This window comes from Chaetodon trifascialis, chromosome 22 (assembly GCF_039877785.1).
Source record: "Chaetodon trifascialis isolate fChaTrf1 chromosome 22, fChaTrf1.hap1, whole genome shotgun sequence".
Lineage (NCBI taxonomy): Eukaryota > Metazoa > Chordata > Actinopteri > Chaetodontiformes > Chaetodontidae > Chaetodon > Chaetodon trifascialis.
Window position 1 is genome coordinate 8,351,338 of NC_092077.1, and position 17,873 is coordinate 8,369,210.

The 17,873-nt window shown below is 43.9% G+C and overlaps 1 protein-coding gene across 2 annotated transcripts in view; it reads left to right on the forward strand.

The window, feature by feature from the left end:
• The window catches only part of tbc1d22a (TBC1 domain family, member 22a), a 109,035-nt gene that overhangs the window by 45,746 nt on the left and 45,416 nt on the right, over nucleotides 1-17,873 (forward strand). For both annotated transcript variants that reach the window (XM_070992450.1, XM_070992449.1), the window contains exon 10: nucleotides 8,477-8,583. In XM_070992450.1, the coding sequence (XP_070848551.1) occupies nucleotides 8,477-8,583 (107 nt within the window). The remainder of the gene's footprint in view (nucleotides 1-8,476; nucleotides 8,584-17,873) is intronic.

The window sequence follows — 17,873 nt, forward strand, 5'->3', positions numbered from 1 at the left end:
ATTTGGCCCTGCAGAAATTGAATCAGCCTTGTGGTTTTGACCCTCAGTCTCTGTCTATCTCCACCTTTCTCTGCACAAGTGTCTCTCTTTCATTCCCCTGAAATCTGCCCCTCTCTTTCAGACCTTTGATGGCCGCCACTTTACGTTTATTTGCTACTTCTTTCTCCACAAAAAGGCTGCAATCAGTATCATCATTTCTTAACGCACATGTTGCTGTTGTGATTCTGAGAGCACCTTGGTTTCCACTCTCATTTCATACTGTAAATCATACATTACTGAGACAAGTGGATTATAATGAGAGTAAACCTTGTTCTCGAGGAGATAGATTGCATTCATTACATATGTGCAGTGTGGTTGTTTGTGTCTTTTAATGTGTGCGTCTACTAACAGCAGCTGTTCTTCTCTATTTTCTTAAAATGAATAACTAGTGAGAAGCTTCAATTAAAAGTTTCCAGCCACAAGCTTTGGTGGATCACTTGCTAAAAAAGAATGCATCTTTTACTTCTGTGGTTCAAAAACGTTTCATTTCTTATTCCTGCCGAAATGTTTTAAATGGAAATTTTGAAAGCTGGTTTCCATCCAAAACAAATTTTAAGCAAATAAGGAAAATCCACAAAAGAAAATGTGAATTGAAAAATCACAAACAAATACAGAGAAAAGCACGCGTTATTGTGGTCTTTCTAGCAACAACAGGCTCGCTTCCAGATTGTTCAAAATAACTTAAGACATTCTGTATTCAGGGTGAACATGGAGTGAGTATTAACTATAATTGATTCGGCACAACACAGGTCACACATACAGTAAATCTGTGATATAGCAGAGGCCCAGCAGCCTTTGCTATCACGATTTAGTCCAGGACCACCATGGAAATGACTTATATTGATTTTAGATTTATGTGTTTCTCCATTTTTCTGAATAACACCCTGTTTGACTGCATTCTTTTTCTTTTCTGTTTTTAAAGTATATTTTGTGAGTATTTTTTTGACATTGTTTAAGCTCTTTACAGCTGACTCAAGGACACAAATGCGCTCATTGTGTTCAGTCGTACTAGAAATGTTGCGCAGGCAAAGACAGGAAACAAAAATGTAATATGGAAAAGTCTCTTCAAGCCATGTGATAACCTTTCGGAGAGGGATTGCACCATGTTTGCTGTTAATTGTATGTTTGGAACCTCGCATGTTTTGGCCTGCGGGGTGAAAGTGCCCGCTGAAATCCTGACAACAGGATATATAAAGCTGAAAATCAATAGCTGTGCTGTCATCTGCATCCGGCCTGATCTTATCTCCCCGTATTACCAGAAATTCTCTCATTGCTCCTGATAAAAAGCAATAGAGCTCTGAACTGATCCAGAGAAATAGTTCTGTCAAAAAATGATTTATCTTCTGTGAATAATCGCAGGGGTTATTGAATATTTTTAGATTAAGTTAATTACTTGACTATAAAAAGCCATAAATTGAAGCTCTCCTCACCGAGAAGCTTCAGATCTCAGAGTCTCTATTTCTCACTCTCTCTGTCAGTCGTTTGATTTTGGGGGCAGGAAAAAAAAAAAAAATCTGTTTTATCATTCTGTCACCAGTGAGACGCGTTCCGCTTGACCTGATGCAATTGGAGGCAATTGAAACAGTCATCTTACCGCGCCGCCGCGCCGGCGCTCGCTGGCGTTTTGGGTTGCATCATGACTTGCGTGCACGTGCGCACACAGTAGTGTGCACGTTTCAGACGTGCACAAACAATAGCAGCCGGTATCTGGACCGCTGGCGTGCACGTACACACACTGCACTGCATACACACAAACAGGTGTCTGTCTCAGCGCTCTGCATGCGGACTGCCTGCATGTTTAAATGTGTCTGCTGCTGTTCATGATGTCTGCTTAGCACTGTTCCTCTAATGGTTTTTTTTCTCCTGTAACTAAGCCCGCAGATTACACACACTAATGACTTAATGGACTGATCCTTCACTTACATCTCAGGAAACTTTCCTTCAGTTCCCAAATGCGTCTTGTACATTAGGCAGGCACATTTGCTATGCCTTGAGTGGATTGGACATCTTACGTGATTAAAAAATGTTTTTATGTGTGTGTAGAAGGCAGGCAGCCCACAGAAAGATGCGACTGGACTCGCATACTGTATGCTTGACACATGCAGACACAATGTTGAGTAGATGGAAATTATGCTGCATGATCTGAAATAAGTACTAAACAAAACGCTCACCTCAGGCACTCAGTTATATAAATGTTGTGTGAACACTAATTAAGTTCCAGTCCCTTATACAAACAACTGTTTACCTATTCAAGAATAACGTCTGACACTCTGGTCCATTAACAGCACTTGGGTTGCAGCCAGTGTTCCACGTCACGTGTAGCCAATGGCTCACAAAAACAACAAAAAAGTGCTTCATTTGCATTAACATGAATATAAAACCTTCCTCATTTGGGTAAAGTCACATGCATTCAAACCCGTCTTTGAATTGCTTTTGTCCAACCAACAGTCCAAAACCAGAAGCTGTTCAATTTCCAATAATTAAAGGGAGAATAGCAGGAAATACTCACATTTGATAGACGGCTTCTTTTCTTCTGAAATCAGTGACATTTTTTGGTTTTCCTGCAATTAAGCATTGCACTTGAGAAAATTGGGAGGAACAGATTAATTAAAGAACGTGAGGCTGAGGCTGAGATATCACACTTATTAGGCATTAATGTGAGTCACAACAGAAAAAACGTGGATCTCACACTTCTCATAGTGCAACTTGATTGTCTTTCTTTCGACCCTCACAGTTGGTGGTGCTGATTCTCCACTCAGGTGCAATTTATACCATTACAGAAGAAGAGGGTGCAGCAAGACGATGCCGCTCAGTTCGGCACTAGACCAAAGATCCAGTCATTTTTACAAATGCAAAACAATCTACTACTGGCTGGATAAAGAGACCAACTGGTGCCTCGTGCTTTGATGTTTCCTCTACATGCCACGATAGTTTGGCAAATCTGCCTTCATCCTTCCTCATGGGTGCACCCTTGCAGTGGGTGTAAATAATGAGATCTATCATCCTTTTGATCCAGCTATGGTATACACTATTGGTCCCCCTCTTGTGCATGTTATCCCCTTGCAGGAAAACACAGACGCACCTCATCCCAACAGCGCACTGCTGCGTGTATCTGGCACGGCCATGATTCTGTGATTGTGGAGTATATTGCCAGTTGCGCACATGTTTTTACGCACATCTGGGCTGTACAAACGTCCCACAGGCCGTTATGAGGCAAGGTGATGGGGAGGGATCGAGTGTGAATAGAGCTATTGGCAGCAGTAGCAACAGTTAATGCGATGCAATGGCCTTACTCAACATTAAGCACTTTAAGCTTCCTCATACAAGACACCATCTTACCTCAGGGCAAGTGGATCATTATGTGTCTGCGCATAGGCAGATATAGTATTAATAGCTGTATTCCATTTGATGTCAAGGACTTGTTTTATCTTGCCAACAGCTGTGGGGCCTGCTGTTTGATGTATGGACACACAGCTTGGAGTGCAGATAGTAGGAGATGAGAACATTGTTGGAGTGATTTTGTAGATTTTATGGCCTGAAGCGTTCCTTATCACTGGTGAGGCTGAAGTTCAGCGCTTTCACCGAGCGAGTTTAGTGATGTGCTTTAAGGAAAGAACTAGAGGTTCTAAGAACTATAAAATGAAGACACTGGATACTTTTTTGGAAAGCGGACGGGAGATTTGAGATAAGTTTCAGAGTCTCACGAACTTGAAGATTTTCCTGGAAATCAAAGGGTTTGTTTCGAGATAAAGCAAAGATGTGGTTGAGAGAAAAGAAGCAGTTATTCCAACTTTCACCTCCACTTAAATCACTTCTACCTGTCCTCTCTCTCTCTGTCTCACACACACTCTCCCTCCCACCTCCACCTTCCTTCACCTCCAGCTGTCTATTTTCATCACTTCACATCATGTTTCGCACACAGCCATAATTCTATTGTCATAGTACTCTCATCTCCTGTGATCCTGGATATTTGTACGTGTACGTGCGAGTGTGTGTGTGTGTTGGTGACACCAGGTTTGTCAGGTTGACTTGCTTTTTAATTATCCAACAGTATGAACACCACCTCTCTGGAAAATGTTCAGCTCTCATTAACAGCGGTGTTATCACACTAATGTGCCACGCTGGTGAAATCCCTTTTTTTTCCCTCTGTTGCACAAGCCTGAGTGAGAGGTGGGGCGGGAGGGAAGGAGGGGGTTGGAAGTGTCGCACGTCTCACCAGCAGCTAACATGTCTTATTTTTAAGTGTCAAGCCTCGGGCTGTGTCACTTGGGTGCCGTCCTGAAGGTGAGAACTGGATCGTGACATGTTTGGATCCAGCACCCAAATTGTAAGTCATTAGATTTAACCTGAGCTACCGCTGTAAATTAAAAGTAATGGCTGCACCACTTCATGTGAACTTATGAGGTTTGGAGGGTGAAATCTTGTTAAAACCAACAGCGTTCCCTCTCTGGCCGTCTGCAACTCAGGTTTCCTTGTGATTAATCTGAAGCAACAGAGGGTTGTCAAACGGGACTGTTCTTTATTGCCAATTGCTGTCTGCAAAGACACACGTGCACTCTCTCGCACTCAGCACGCACACACGCACACTTTATGATTACATCAGGCTAAACTAGCTCGTTTATCATCTTACATCACATTACCTTGTGGCCCATAGTTGTAGAGGGCAGATGGCAGCACTGCTGTGAGTGTGTGTGTTGCGTGCACCCATGCGTGTGCACGTCTGTGTATGTCGGCGCCCGCACTCGGTCTCCGGAGGTGTAACCCGGCTCGGCATGCCAAGCTGTGCCAAGTACTCACAGCTGGCAGCGACGAGGCAGTTGCTCTCTCCGGACAAGTTGCCCCCTGTGCCAGGACAAACAGGAAATAAACCCTGGGGCCTGGCAGGAAACTGGCTCCGTGGCCAATAGGAAGAGAGGTGAGGAAGGGGTAGGAGACTGGGGGGGCAGAGGAGAACAGCTTGCAGAGGCAGGATGGAAGTAGATGATAGAAGAGAAGAGATGTCAAATGACTGTGAAAGAGAGGTGGAGGGAGAGTGGGGAGGAAAAGCATTGATGCACCTAAAGTAAGATGAGGAGAGTGTCAGAGAAAAGCCGAGGCAGAGAGGAGAGATCGGCAATGACGTCAAGTCAAAGGAATAGTTCACCTTAAATTTGGGTGATTGGACAAATTTGGATTCTTAAAGTCAATATTCCCACCTGTCGATAGAAGATTTGAGGTTGCATTTTCCTTCAAATGAATTATATGATGAGTGTCACTTTCAAGCAAACATTCCCTGCTCTGTAATCAGCTTGACTGGTGTGTGTGTGTGCGTTTCGTCGTTATGCTTGCACACATGTGATCCTCCTTGGCTGGGCCTCTGTTTGTGCTGTACTCTTCTGCCAATTTGATTACAAACTGCCTGTCTTTCAGAGGCCTGTGCCTCTCTGTTTCTGCACAGACGCAAGAGTTTGTGTGTCTCAGACAGTTGGCGGCATCAGACTCTTCTTCTTCTTCTCCTATCAAGGTTAGTTTGCGTCACACCAGACCTTCTTTCTCTACCTCTGAAGAACCTGAGAATATAATTTGGCAAGAAATCTTATTTTGGAGATACATCTCACACAGAACTGAAGCCACTGAGACTTCGGCTCACTGAAGCTTGAACTTCCAGAAATTCCCCAGGTTCTTATTTGTGAAGCATTTCTGCAGAGACACGGATCATGTCCCAGACATGTATTGTCAGCTGGTCCTTTGTGTGGAGGCAGTGCTCCAAAAGTAATCACCAAGAGAGTTTCTTCTACTGAGGCATGGATCTAGTGAAAGTAATTAGCTATTTCTTCTTTTGAAGGCAGGTCGACTGAGACTCAGGGACTGTTGAGGCATTCAGGATGGCCTAATGGTGCCTTTTTTTTTTGTTTTTCAGCTTACCAAAACACTGATGTTTGAAGCTGGATCAAGCGGTTCATGAAAACCAAATCGGGCTACAGGATTGTTGAATCGTCTGACTTTCACCACACAGCTTTGATTCTTTGATCTTTCCCAGAGAAAGAGCTCTCTGGACCTACCTGGCCATGAAAATGACTAATGACCTGAGCTTTGACTGTTTTTAAGCATTCATCCGTGTGAAGCCCGTCATGGGTGTCAGCATCAGTTCCAGCTGCGATCACAGAGGGCACTGTTGCTTCATGATGCAGTCATGCTGAGGACAGGCGCTCCCACTACAAGGCCTGTCCTCCTCTTAGCCCCTTCCTCCCCCTTATTTAACCTTGTTGAGATGAGCTGTGCTCAGCTCCAGCGCGACCACGAGGCTCCTTGAAGCCGTCCCTTCTAATCTGCTCAAGGTCCAGGTTTGGAGCTGAGCTCGACAGCAAAGACTTCAAACCAAGACAAAGACTGATTTGAGAGTTCGGGAAGCTCAGGGTCTCCCAGAACTCCTTGCCGGCGTCGCTCCCACCGCCTTGTTAATCAGCAACGACACCACACCAATTGCCACTCAGCCTGTTTACAATTAATCTTTTCAACTTCAAATTTAATGCCATGCTCTGAGCTGCAGCGTCCCAAACAAAGGCCCATATTCATGCGTTGTCATTGTCTTCTGCAGCACTAAAGACGAGCTATCAAGTCAAATACTGACTTGAAATTGGTCAGATGGTGGCCCCTTTTGTCTCCACGCTGTTATAACAGCTGCTCCAGCACCACATTCAGCTGTAGTTTACTGTAGCTGACTCTCTGCCTGCAGCCTCAATTCAAGCTGAGGAGGAACCGTTTCCATGAGTTTCCATCCCATCAGCTGTCTCTGACTCATGTTTGTTGGTGGATGACCTCTTCCTCTCTGCCTATGTTTATACATCTCATTGCAAGCTGCTTGTTTTTTTTTTTTTTTGAGATCACACTCCAAAAATTGGATTTTATGAGATTGCATCTGTACGTTTGCACTAATAATGGCTGTCATGTGTGGCCTGCGGCTGTATTACATTGAGCTTTTCGCATTGCTTGAGGTTAGAATGAACTACACTGACATCTCATCACCTTCCAGTCACTGACCACTTCCATATCTGATATTAAAGATCTGGCAGCTGTGGGGACAAAATTAGATTTTTGTGCCGTCTGGACACCTCAATCTGTCCGCTCTCTGTCCATCCTGACCTGACTCCAAGCAGACAAGACACTGATGAGAACGCCTGCATGGCAACAAGTGCTCTCACACACACACCCACACACACAAACACACACCTACACTCCGACAGCCTACTTGTTAATGGCTTTGTAGTCCTGGACCACTGCCAGCTCTCTGTCTATCTGTCTGTCCATCTTGTCAGACTGAGCATGCTCAATACAACCTTGACAACATTCCACCAGGGTTGCCAAGGATACCAAGCAGAGCTGCCAGGTCCTGTGTACAGTACGTGTGTGTGTGTATTAAGAATGCACATACTAACACAAATACATCCACCAAACTCAACAGATCCTTCGAAATATGACCACACACACGCGCACACACTCCTTTTCTCTGTTCCCCTCTGCCCGCCCTTTTCTCTCCCTCTCCAGATCACTGTTAATCAGTCTTGTCCCATCTCCTCTCCACTGGCTGTCAGTGGCTTGTCAGAAGCCCGTCAAAGCCCCTGCAGTCCGTCACACGCTGCTGCCGTTAATGACATCTGATGACACCCACCGTTGAAGTCACCCACTGGAGATGACTGGGAACTCAGTGTGCTCGCTGCTTTTTACTTTATTTATTTATTTATTTTCAGTACTGTGTACAGTGCATTTCAGGATATGTCTGAACCTAATTCTGATGCATTTATTTATAGAGTACACCGTCTGGCCAGTGGCCTTCGCAGGAAATGAACTCATAGAACAAATATAATCGGTATAAGATTATATTAGACAAGTTAAGGCAGCTCTTTTAAACTTATTGACACGAGTCTGAGTGGTAATTAAACTTTAACAAGTTCAAAGACAGAACAAAAGTTGCATCATTTCTCTTTTTCCTCGAAAATACAGTCAGTCCGTCTGCGGTATAACAAGTGTGCAGTGTGCATGGAGATGTGTGACGTACACGTTCAAAGCAGCCATGGAAAAAGGTTGAACCAGTGTTTTTAAAAGATGATCATCGTTTGGCTGCTCTGTTAGTCCGCTTTTATATCTTCTTCCCACACGATCAGCTGCCACACCGCCTCCGTCTCTTCATCCCTCCTTGGTTCTTATGCTCCAATTTGTCAGCGTTTTCATTCCTTTCCAAATTTCTTTCATAGCCCACCACCCTTACCTCTCCCCTTGCTCCCACTCTTCCCATTGAACTTGTCCTGTGTCTGTAAACTTTAATTGCTGTCTGTATCTCTTTTTCCCTTCTTTCTCTCTGTCTTTCCACTTAATTTAACTCCCATTCCTCTTCACCCGTCTCGCTGTCCTTGCGCTGCTTATTTCTCACTCTCTCTGTGTTCTCCTTTCTCTTCTCTAGAGGAGGAAGTGGAAAACTTTGACGTGTCCAGTCTTCAGGAAGAGGCTCTGAGGAACATTGAGGCTGACAGCTTCTGGTGCATGAGCAAACTGCTGGACGGCATCCAGGTAAGCATGTGTGTACGTGTGTGTGGAGAAGACGTAGGTTGTCTCAGCACAAAGTCTGATCAAACACCCACATATGGTTTCCTACTTTCATATCAACGCACTGCACACTGTCTCCCTTCTCGATGCAGTCTGTCCATGCCTCTTTCCTCCCTGTACATTTCTTTTATTCCCTCACTGTCTTCCAGTCTTGTTTTGTTTGGATCCGGGCTTCTCTGAGCTGGTCTTAATAGAAGTGTTCATCTCGCTGCTGCTTAACTCAAAACTTAATTAACCGCTATGAGACTGAAAATAGACTCCATAACAAACTCATAGCAATAAGCCTGATGTTATCATGGCTAGAGTTAGCGAGCACTCGCCTATTCTGACACATTCAGGGCAGTTTGGAATAGGGCTGGGCGATATGGCTGAAAACTCTATCACGATATAAGTGTTTTATATCGGTCAATATAGATAATTATTGATATTTTTTATGAGCTATTTAAAATAAGGACCCGGAGAAAAATACATTCAATTTAAACATTTTTATTTTAAATTTAACCTTCCTCTGATTATAATCCCCTCAGCTATCAAGGCAGAAAGGAAATGTCAACACAACCATGGAAAACACTCAAATAATAAATGTAAATAAAAGTGTAAAAATGTAAACAGAGAGAAACCTGAGTACTTTTTTTCTGCAGGTTTAGTGCAGAAAGTTCACAAGCTGATTCACCTTCTGGTGAATAAAATGTTTTCAGATATGTGCAGAGTTTTGGAAACACAGCAGAAACTGAGGTGGACTTGACATCTGTAACATACAAAAAGACAAACATGATAGACAGCACAGTATCACTGACTGAACTATAAAACCAGCCTAGACATATGAATAACTTTATTTATGTTTACTCTAAACATACATGAACTATTCAATTATATTTTTATTGCAAGTGTGTTTAAAAAAAAAAAAAAGTACGTGTAAGAGATGTTTGTAACCTGGCTTCTCCACAGTGCTCAGTGAAGCATGTCTTTACCTATATGACATGCCGCTGCCTCCGTTATGTCATTGTGCCTTTTAGGTGATTTTTAGGCACTGAAGCAGATACCTCTGCATGGTGGTGCTGCAGTTGCAGATGTTGTTGGACGTTGGCGAATGCGGCTGCGCTCCAAAGAGTGAGCGCGGCTAAGGTGGTTAAACAAGTTTGTGGTATTACCGGTCTTGGTGGGGACGACAGTCTTGCATAAGTTACAGACCACATTGGTCTGACTACGGTCTGACTTATAAAATCCAAAAAACTCCATACTGGCGAGCTGACTTTCCCTGTTTTATCGACAGTTTCTTTGCTGCTGCATCGCTTTCTATTTCTCATCTCACTCCTCGCGAAGCATCAAACACGAGACGAGATGGCGCAACAGAACTTGATACTGTTACATGATTAGCGTGTTAGCGTGTCTCTCTCACTGATTAGCGATTACTCCCCATGTTGCTCGGTTACCTCAGAGCGAGTGCCTTTGTTCATGCAACCAAACTCGCTTCGCAACTTCAGGTTTCTTCCGACAAAGAAAAAAAAATTATCGAACGTTTTATAGAACACTTTTGTTATTGATTTTGATGACGTGTCTATCGCGAGACATATCGCTATCGTTTTATCGCCCAGCCCTAGTTTGGAATTCAAGTTACATGTCAAATGCAACGTCAGCGTGCACTTCAGGGTCTTTCTCTTCACTCCACCTGTTCGTATAGGCAGGAAGTGCACGATCGGCTGTACGATTTTGTACGAGATGGTGCAGATGAAAACCCTAAGGTGAGATCCGCCGATCATACAGATGGTTGATCTGAAACAGTGAGTCTGGAAGCTATGTACGGCTGCGCACTGATGTTGGTTCACAAGTATTAGAAGCACTATTTAACATCACAGGAACTCCTCTCACTCTTCTTTAACATCTCAGGAAATCAATCTCGATTTCATTTGATTATCATAGTCAGCCATAATGTGCCAAGAAGGGATCATACTTGAGAATTGAAGAGATGTTGTGAGAACAGAATCCTTTTAGGGCTTGGCTGCTTGGCTCCGTCTAACAGTGCTGTTCATGAAGTAAAGCGACATTTTTTGATCAACTGGCTTGTTTCCTTTTAAAAAAAAACATATCAGCCGAGCTTGGTCTCACAACGTAGTACAAGGCATTTCAGGCGAACGGCTAGACTGAAAACAAGGCTCACTTAGTCTGTTGCACGTTTTGGCCTCATCTTGAACCGGAGAGTCTGCAGATGAATGTCACAGCCGATACATCACAACTCCGATTCCAAAAAAGACAGAATGCAATCATGTGCAAACGAACTTTACCAACAAAGATTTTACAGAGAGCCCACGCAGTAATATCGTTTCTTCAATCATGTGTTTCACAAAGCTGTGAGCCTCATCTCATCCTTGCTGGTAAATAAATCCCCAGTTTTGTTACTTTTAGTCACTGTTGTCAGTGATTCACTGAGTTCAAGGGAAATGCCTTAATGCCTAATTTGAACAAACCCTCAGTGCCAACTACCAGATTAAGTCTCTTATGCCAAATGTGTAATAACATTTTACTGGCAATCATTACGACTTTTGCACCATAAATGTAATCATCATCGAGTGTGAAACATCTGCGCGTTTCCATTGAGAGGAGTTTTTGATGTTCATAAGAAATACAGATAGGCGTGTGTGCATGACACACCACTGCAGATAATCAGTTGTATGCGCGGGGTTGAATGTGGAAGTGTTTAGGTGGTCTGACACAGTGTGTTGTAAAGCCTGTGGGACCTCTCTACCAGTGTGAGCGTTATGTATGAAACAGCTTTCTCTGCGCGGGTTTAAGAAATGTGATTGTCTTGCATATTCTAAAGCCAACCCGGGCGTCTGGAGACCAGATAATTGCATACAGACCGCAGCACCAAACTTCATTTTGTTTCATCATTTCTTCCCAAACCTTTTTGCCCACCAGCCCTCTTAATCGACCTCGCTCGCAGCGGTCATGGTTGAGCCATCTGTCAATTCTAAACGTGCCTGCCTGGGCTGCTGCTGGATTTCCCCTCAGCAGTCCTACTGTTGCTTACATCCTAAACTATGCTTTTACCATATCTCTCTATGCTGGATTAAAGCATACACTCTGCAATAGAGCAGTTTCTACCTTTGTAGATGCTATTTGTGCTGTCAGCAAATGTGGAACACTTCACTTTTCATCGTAGAACATAAACATTTTAAACACATTTTAGTGCCTTTTGACTCGCTGTTAGCATCAAAAGTCTTGTTGGTTGTAACTCTTACAACCTGGATGTTACTGGTGTCTCTTTGAGCATGTTTTAGCACAGCTACTCTCATCATTGTTTTCTGGCACGGCTAAAGAAGCATCTGCCAAGTCTGCCCAGTCGGGTCAATGACCCTAATCTAAAGTAACACTTAAGAGAATGGCCGCAGCAGTTAGTCTTTAAATGTATTGATTAGACAATATGCTTATTGTTATATGGAAAGGAGTGTTTTAGGTGTAAAAGAAGCACCTACTATCTTCTAATTTCTGTTAGTTTATGCTGTTTAAAGCATTAAAAATGCTTCATGTCGTCAAAGTCAATATATCGCCTGGTCCTACACTAAAGGTAATTAATAGTTAGGGGCATGTGTTGTACATAACATGTTAACATCCATAAATAACTATCAATTGGTTCGGCTATTCATTTAGGAAATTAATAGACGCTGTGCCTTGTTGCCCCTGAGAGAGCAAGACGGAGAGAATGCAGAACGTGAGAGCAGAGGAAGAAGGAGCGTGTGTCTTGGTGTATGCTTTTGTCTGTGTATGGCTGCGGTTTGTCCCCCGCGCTTGTGTTTGTTTGTGACCTTGGCTCCAAACTAATTACGCGCAATGCACCAGGGAAGCCCATGTTTCCCCCCTAATGCTTTCTAAACAATCTGACAGAGGCTGAGTGCCTCAGCACCGTAATTAGTTGGTGATCCTTGCTCTGACCTCTTCTCAAACCCTCTCACATCCTCTATATACTATTACACTTAACTGAGGGCCTGAAGGTGGGGGCCTGGGGGTGAGAGAGAAAGAGCTTCTCTCCATGCAATTACATTTACTCACTGCCTTTTAAGCACCTTATATATCCAGTGTTTTCTCTGGAACTGGTGCCACACTGGTGTCCACTTGTTTTGAACCAATTTGTGTAAAATATTTAAAGCGGTTTAATTGCATCACAATGCAGAACAAACTCTATTACTACGACACATTTGGGAGCTTTTGTGAAGAAAAATTAACTTTCACGCATCCATCCAGGAACCGCAGCTGGTGTGCTTTTCCTGCAATTACCTGGCTGTGCAGTGGACATACTTTTCAAAGTTTTTTTCCTTATATTTTTATGCAGTAAATTGGCCATTAGCTCTGTTTTTAGTGTTTCACTGCCATGCCTCCCTCCCACCTAAAAGTGAACAGGCTGTTTTGAGTGTCAATTTACTTAAGCGGCTTCTCTAATGAGTTTCTGCTTTTAATTGGCGACGCTGCAGCGTCTGCCTCAAAAGGAGCAGGCAGGGATAAAAGGTAGGTTTGAGAGATCAGTGGATTTCAGGCACACCGAATGTCTGTGTTGAAAAACATCAGAATGACCCCCCACCCCACCGCTCAGCCCCCACCCCCCGACTGCTTTTGCAGACATTGAATGAGAGTTTGAGCGGTAAATGAGTGAAGACAGAAAGATAGAGCCATTTTTTGTCCTGGCCTGACCTTAAGGCACAGTTAAATGGACAAGCATTGTTGTGTGCTTGTCTGTGTCTGACTGTGTGTGTGTGTGCACGCATGTGTGTTTACAACAGCATCAACAAGATAACAGCACACGCCTCTCCACAGCCCATTTACACTTCAAACAGGCAGCACACGGTGGCCACATCTAGTTCTGACATGATCAAAAAAAAAGGGCCTGAACTACCTGCGCCACCGGACTGGAAAGGGCCGCGTTAGTTTTGTTCAAATGGGCCGCTTCAGGATTATTCAGCCATGTGATCCATTAACATGCTATTAAGCACGACTCTCCCTTTGAACTGATACGTAACTCAATCAATTCTCAACGAGCTGGGGTGAATTTTAACAGCGGAACATAAAATAAATGGACAGAGAAGTAAATGGGATTTGAACACAACAGTACATTTCTCCATTTGAGACACAACTCTGTTAAGTTGACCCCAGTGTTACCCCCAGTCGCTCCAGCAGCCAATTAGTCTTGTACCGTGCTAAATTTGACAGTGCCTCTGGCTAACTTGACTAATTTAACTTGTTAAAACGGTTCCATATCTGCCGTTTGAGTGAATTTAAATGGAGCTGTCATCTCCGCTCAATATTGTGTTGTTGATTTAAACATGTCCCATTAATAGTAAAACCACAATGTATTATTAATGTCTGCAGTAAAAACAGAGCCTGTCAGTCAGAGCCTCAGTAATTTAATCTTTGTGACATTTCATGGGTGTAGACGCTGACAGTGCTGCTGTACTCCCTGTGTAGCAGCTACTGTATGTGCTGTCCATGCACAGCCAGTGTGTCTGTGTCTTTCCTGCCATGCCCAGAGCGGGAAATGAAGTCAGAAAGTTTAAAAAGTCCATTATTCCGCCAGCACACCCCCGAGGGCTCTCAGTTTTAAAGCCAGCAGATGAAAACCTGCCTTTTATGTTAATTCTGCAGATATGCCTTTTACAGCTGGAGCTCTTAAATGTATTTTTCCAGTGTGGGACTTAACTTTGAGAAATGTAATTTTTGCCCTGGGATCTGAACTTATTATATTTCAGCCTGACACATGGGGGTCCAACAGGAAAATGTGACCCTTTTTTTTTTTTTGCTCGATTGCCACCAGTCTGTGGCACGATGCACTTTTATTTGGAATTTTTCACCAGACACACAGCAGCTTTTAACTTATCTTCACAATCATTCTTATTTATAGCCACTCGACATGAAGGATATTTTTTAGTCAGAGTGTTATTTCCAGCAAGTCTTTGGCTGCAGAGTTTTAATGGATGACCCAGCAAGAATAAGATTTGGCAGCTTTTCAATACTTTTTTATGTACTGAATCAGATACTGTATGTCAAGTACTCGTACAGTTGCGATGCCCCGGAGGCTGCAGTGATCAGTATTTGGACGTGAGGTAAATCAGTAACCTCTATCTCAAGAACCCCTGTGCAGTTAAGTCACCAACAAAATGAATTAACAGTATTTATATGTATGTAATTTAAATGTAAAATTCACAAACGTTCAATGGTCAACAGCTCTCTCTCTCGCCGCTCTGTGTCTGAGCCGCCTCCAGGCCCTCCCTCGGAGCACGAGCCAATCAGACTGTGCCTGCTCATTGTCAAGGCAACCATCTGTTTCCACGGCACCAGCTAGAGATGGGGTCTACCTCGAGTGGGAACAGGGGTCCGAGGGCCGACGTCTAGCAGACGGTCGCCAGACTAAACCAGACGCCATGTCCTGTTCTGGTTTCCCCAAGGGTTGCCCACTGTCACCTTGGGCTGTCACTCAATCCACCACCCACACACACACACACGCGCGCATGCACACACACAGGAGGAGTAATCTGCCAGCTGGTGTGCGATGCCTGACAGCATGTTTGTATGCGTGTTTGTATCGTTTACCTTCCGAGCCTTATTGGCGTGCATGTAACTGTAGCCACTGTTCGAGAACAACTTTGACCTTAACGCCCCCACCTCCCTCTGTTTTTTTAAATGGAATCCTCAGTCATACATGCTTCTTCCCCTCTTCATGTCTCTTTCTTTCAAGCAGTGTCATGTTAGCTAAGATAGCTTACATGCAGGTCAGTGGAGATGGAGACAGTAACAGCTGCTGGGGAGGAGGTTAGGATAAAGGCTGAGGGTGGAAAATCAGGCACAGGAAGGATGGATGGAGACGCTTATGTAATCAGAACTGCATAAAGAAAAGAGTGTGCACTGTTATGAAAACCTTGTTAGGACAGAGACAAGTGGTGTTGATCAAGTTAAGGGTCATTTAAGGCAAGGCCTCTTCATATACTTCATACACCAAGACAGTCGCAAAGTGCTTGTTAAAGGTGGGGTGAGTCATTCTGGAGAAAGATTGGTCATATTCGCCAAACTTGAAAGTCAGCGAATAGCTCTCACAGTCTGCTCACTGTCCGCTCTGAAAAATAATCCCTTGTTTCGTCCACTGCCATGGCTCTGTACGGGAAACATGCAAAGCGGCCCGCGCCAAGCCACAGAACACTAGTCCAGCCAGTCAGCAACAGGTGGCGTCCATTTTTGAGCACGGGACAAGGGGGAGCGAGAGGGACGGTGAATCTGGCACGCTAACGTGTAAATGCATTGAGAAGGAGACGGGATGGCACTATCAGTAATCTTTCCCCACCTCACCCCACCTTTAAATATCTGCATATGTAAAGATACATGTACTTCCTATTTAAAGGTGTGGCAGGTGTTCCTTTATATTTAAAATGATGTCCAACCCAGTGCTCACTTCAGATTTAATTGTCCAAAAGACAGTTTACATTCAATCCTCCTGCAAGAGGAAGCAGTGTTGTTTTTGCCCGTGCAAAACCATACATATCAGAGTCTCAGAGAGGGAAAGCAATAAAAATGTACAGTGTTTGTATTGCCACCATTTCCCCACCATCAATTACCCAAGTTTCAGCACAGTGGGTGAGTGATTTGTTTGGACTGGTGGTGGCTGGATCTCAACAAGGCTGTGTTTAAAAACTGGAGTAATTGTAATGACTGTGTTTAGCTGTGATAAGGGTGTGTGTTATCAGTAGATTATGGTCGAGGAGAGTATAGCGAGCACACTAAGACTGGGTATTTGAAAGTTCCTGATGTAGTACCTGAGGTTTGGCCTGGATTTATTCAATACAGGACTGTGAGGAATATAAACCTCTGAAAAAAAAAGTTTTTTTTTTCATTTAGCAAAATCACCCAATCTTTTAAAATGTCACATGGTTCAAGAACATAAGCAGCTCGAGAAGAAGTGTGTGTGCTCCAGAGTTTATTCAGTTCTGTCCCGCCTTCAGTCCTTTACCATCAGTTTGACCAGTTGTGCTGCTGTGTCTCACACCTGTGGACTACCAGCCTTCTTGAGCTGCCAGGACATCCAGGCCATAGATGTTCACACTAACACACACGAAAGCAGCAGAATGAAATCTGGCCAATCCTCCTGGAGCTCTGAACAACTGTAATTGCTTACACCTTTGTCTACACCTTATCTCAACCTGTCATCTCTATCATTCAGTGACTCTCTGTCTCTGTCTCTTTCTCACTCTCTCACACACATCCATGTACCACAGAATGATAGATCATTGCCCTGTCCTTCAGTTTATTGTCTCCCCTTTATCTTGACCTGTCATCTCTCTCTCTCTCTCCCTCCCTCCTCCATCCTTACGTCTCTCTCTCTCTCTCTCTCTCTCTCTCTCTCTCTCTCTCTCTCTCTCTCTCTCTCTCTCTCTCTCTCTCTCTCTCTCTCTCTCTCTCTCTCTCACACACACACACACACACACACACACACACACACACACACACACACACACACACACACACACACACACACACACACACACACACACATAATGTCCTAGTGGTGCTGTGTTGGTTCTGTCCAACTCACTGATAGACATCCGGTGCCACAATAGCAGGCAATCTTAGTCCAGCATGGAGCCATTGTTGTCTCTAATAGAATGGACTGTGAGGTGAAGAGACGCAATTGATTCAGCTTACTGACAGAGAGAGAGAGAGAGTGAATGAACAAAGAAAGAAAGAGAGAAGGAGATGTTGTTGACACCTAGTTGAGATGGAGAGACGCAGGCTTAACGTTTGTACGCTCCGTGTCTGCTCGTTCATGTGGGTGAGCGGGGGCAGTTCCACTTGCTTGCTGGGTCAGATGTGGTGGATGGACAGATGGCGGGAGAAGAGGAGAATTTATGAATAATGAAGAAGTGAGTTGATTTCCTCCTGTTGCCTCAGCTGATCAAAGATCCGACATATTGGATTTGACAAAGGGAGGAAGGAGTGGAAGAGGCGTAAGAGGGAAGAAAATAGAAAACGGGACAAAGGAATGAAGGAGATGACAGAATGAAAGCAGAGAGGGAGAGGGAGGACAGGAGGGGAAGACAGAAAAGTAATGAGAAAAATGGATAAGTGTAGATGCAGAAAAGGAGAAGACAAATGAGGATGAAGAGGGAATTCTTATTAGTATGTTACCGTCGTCACAAATTTGTCTCGAGAAAATTCAAACAACTCTAACTAAACAACAATCAGTCACAAACTAAAATGCAGTACAGCATGGAACGCAATGA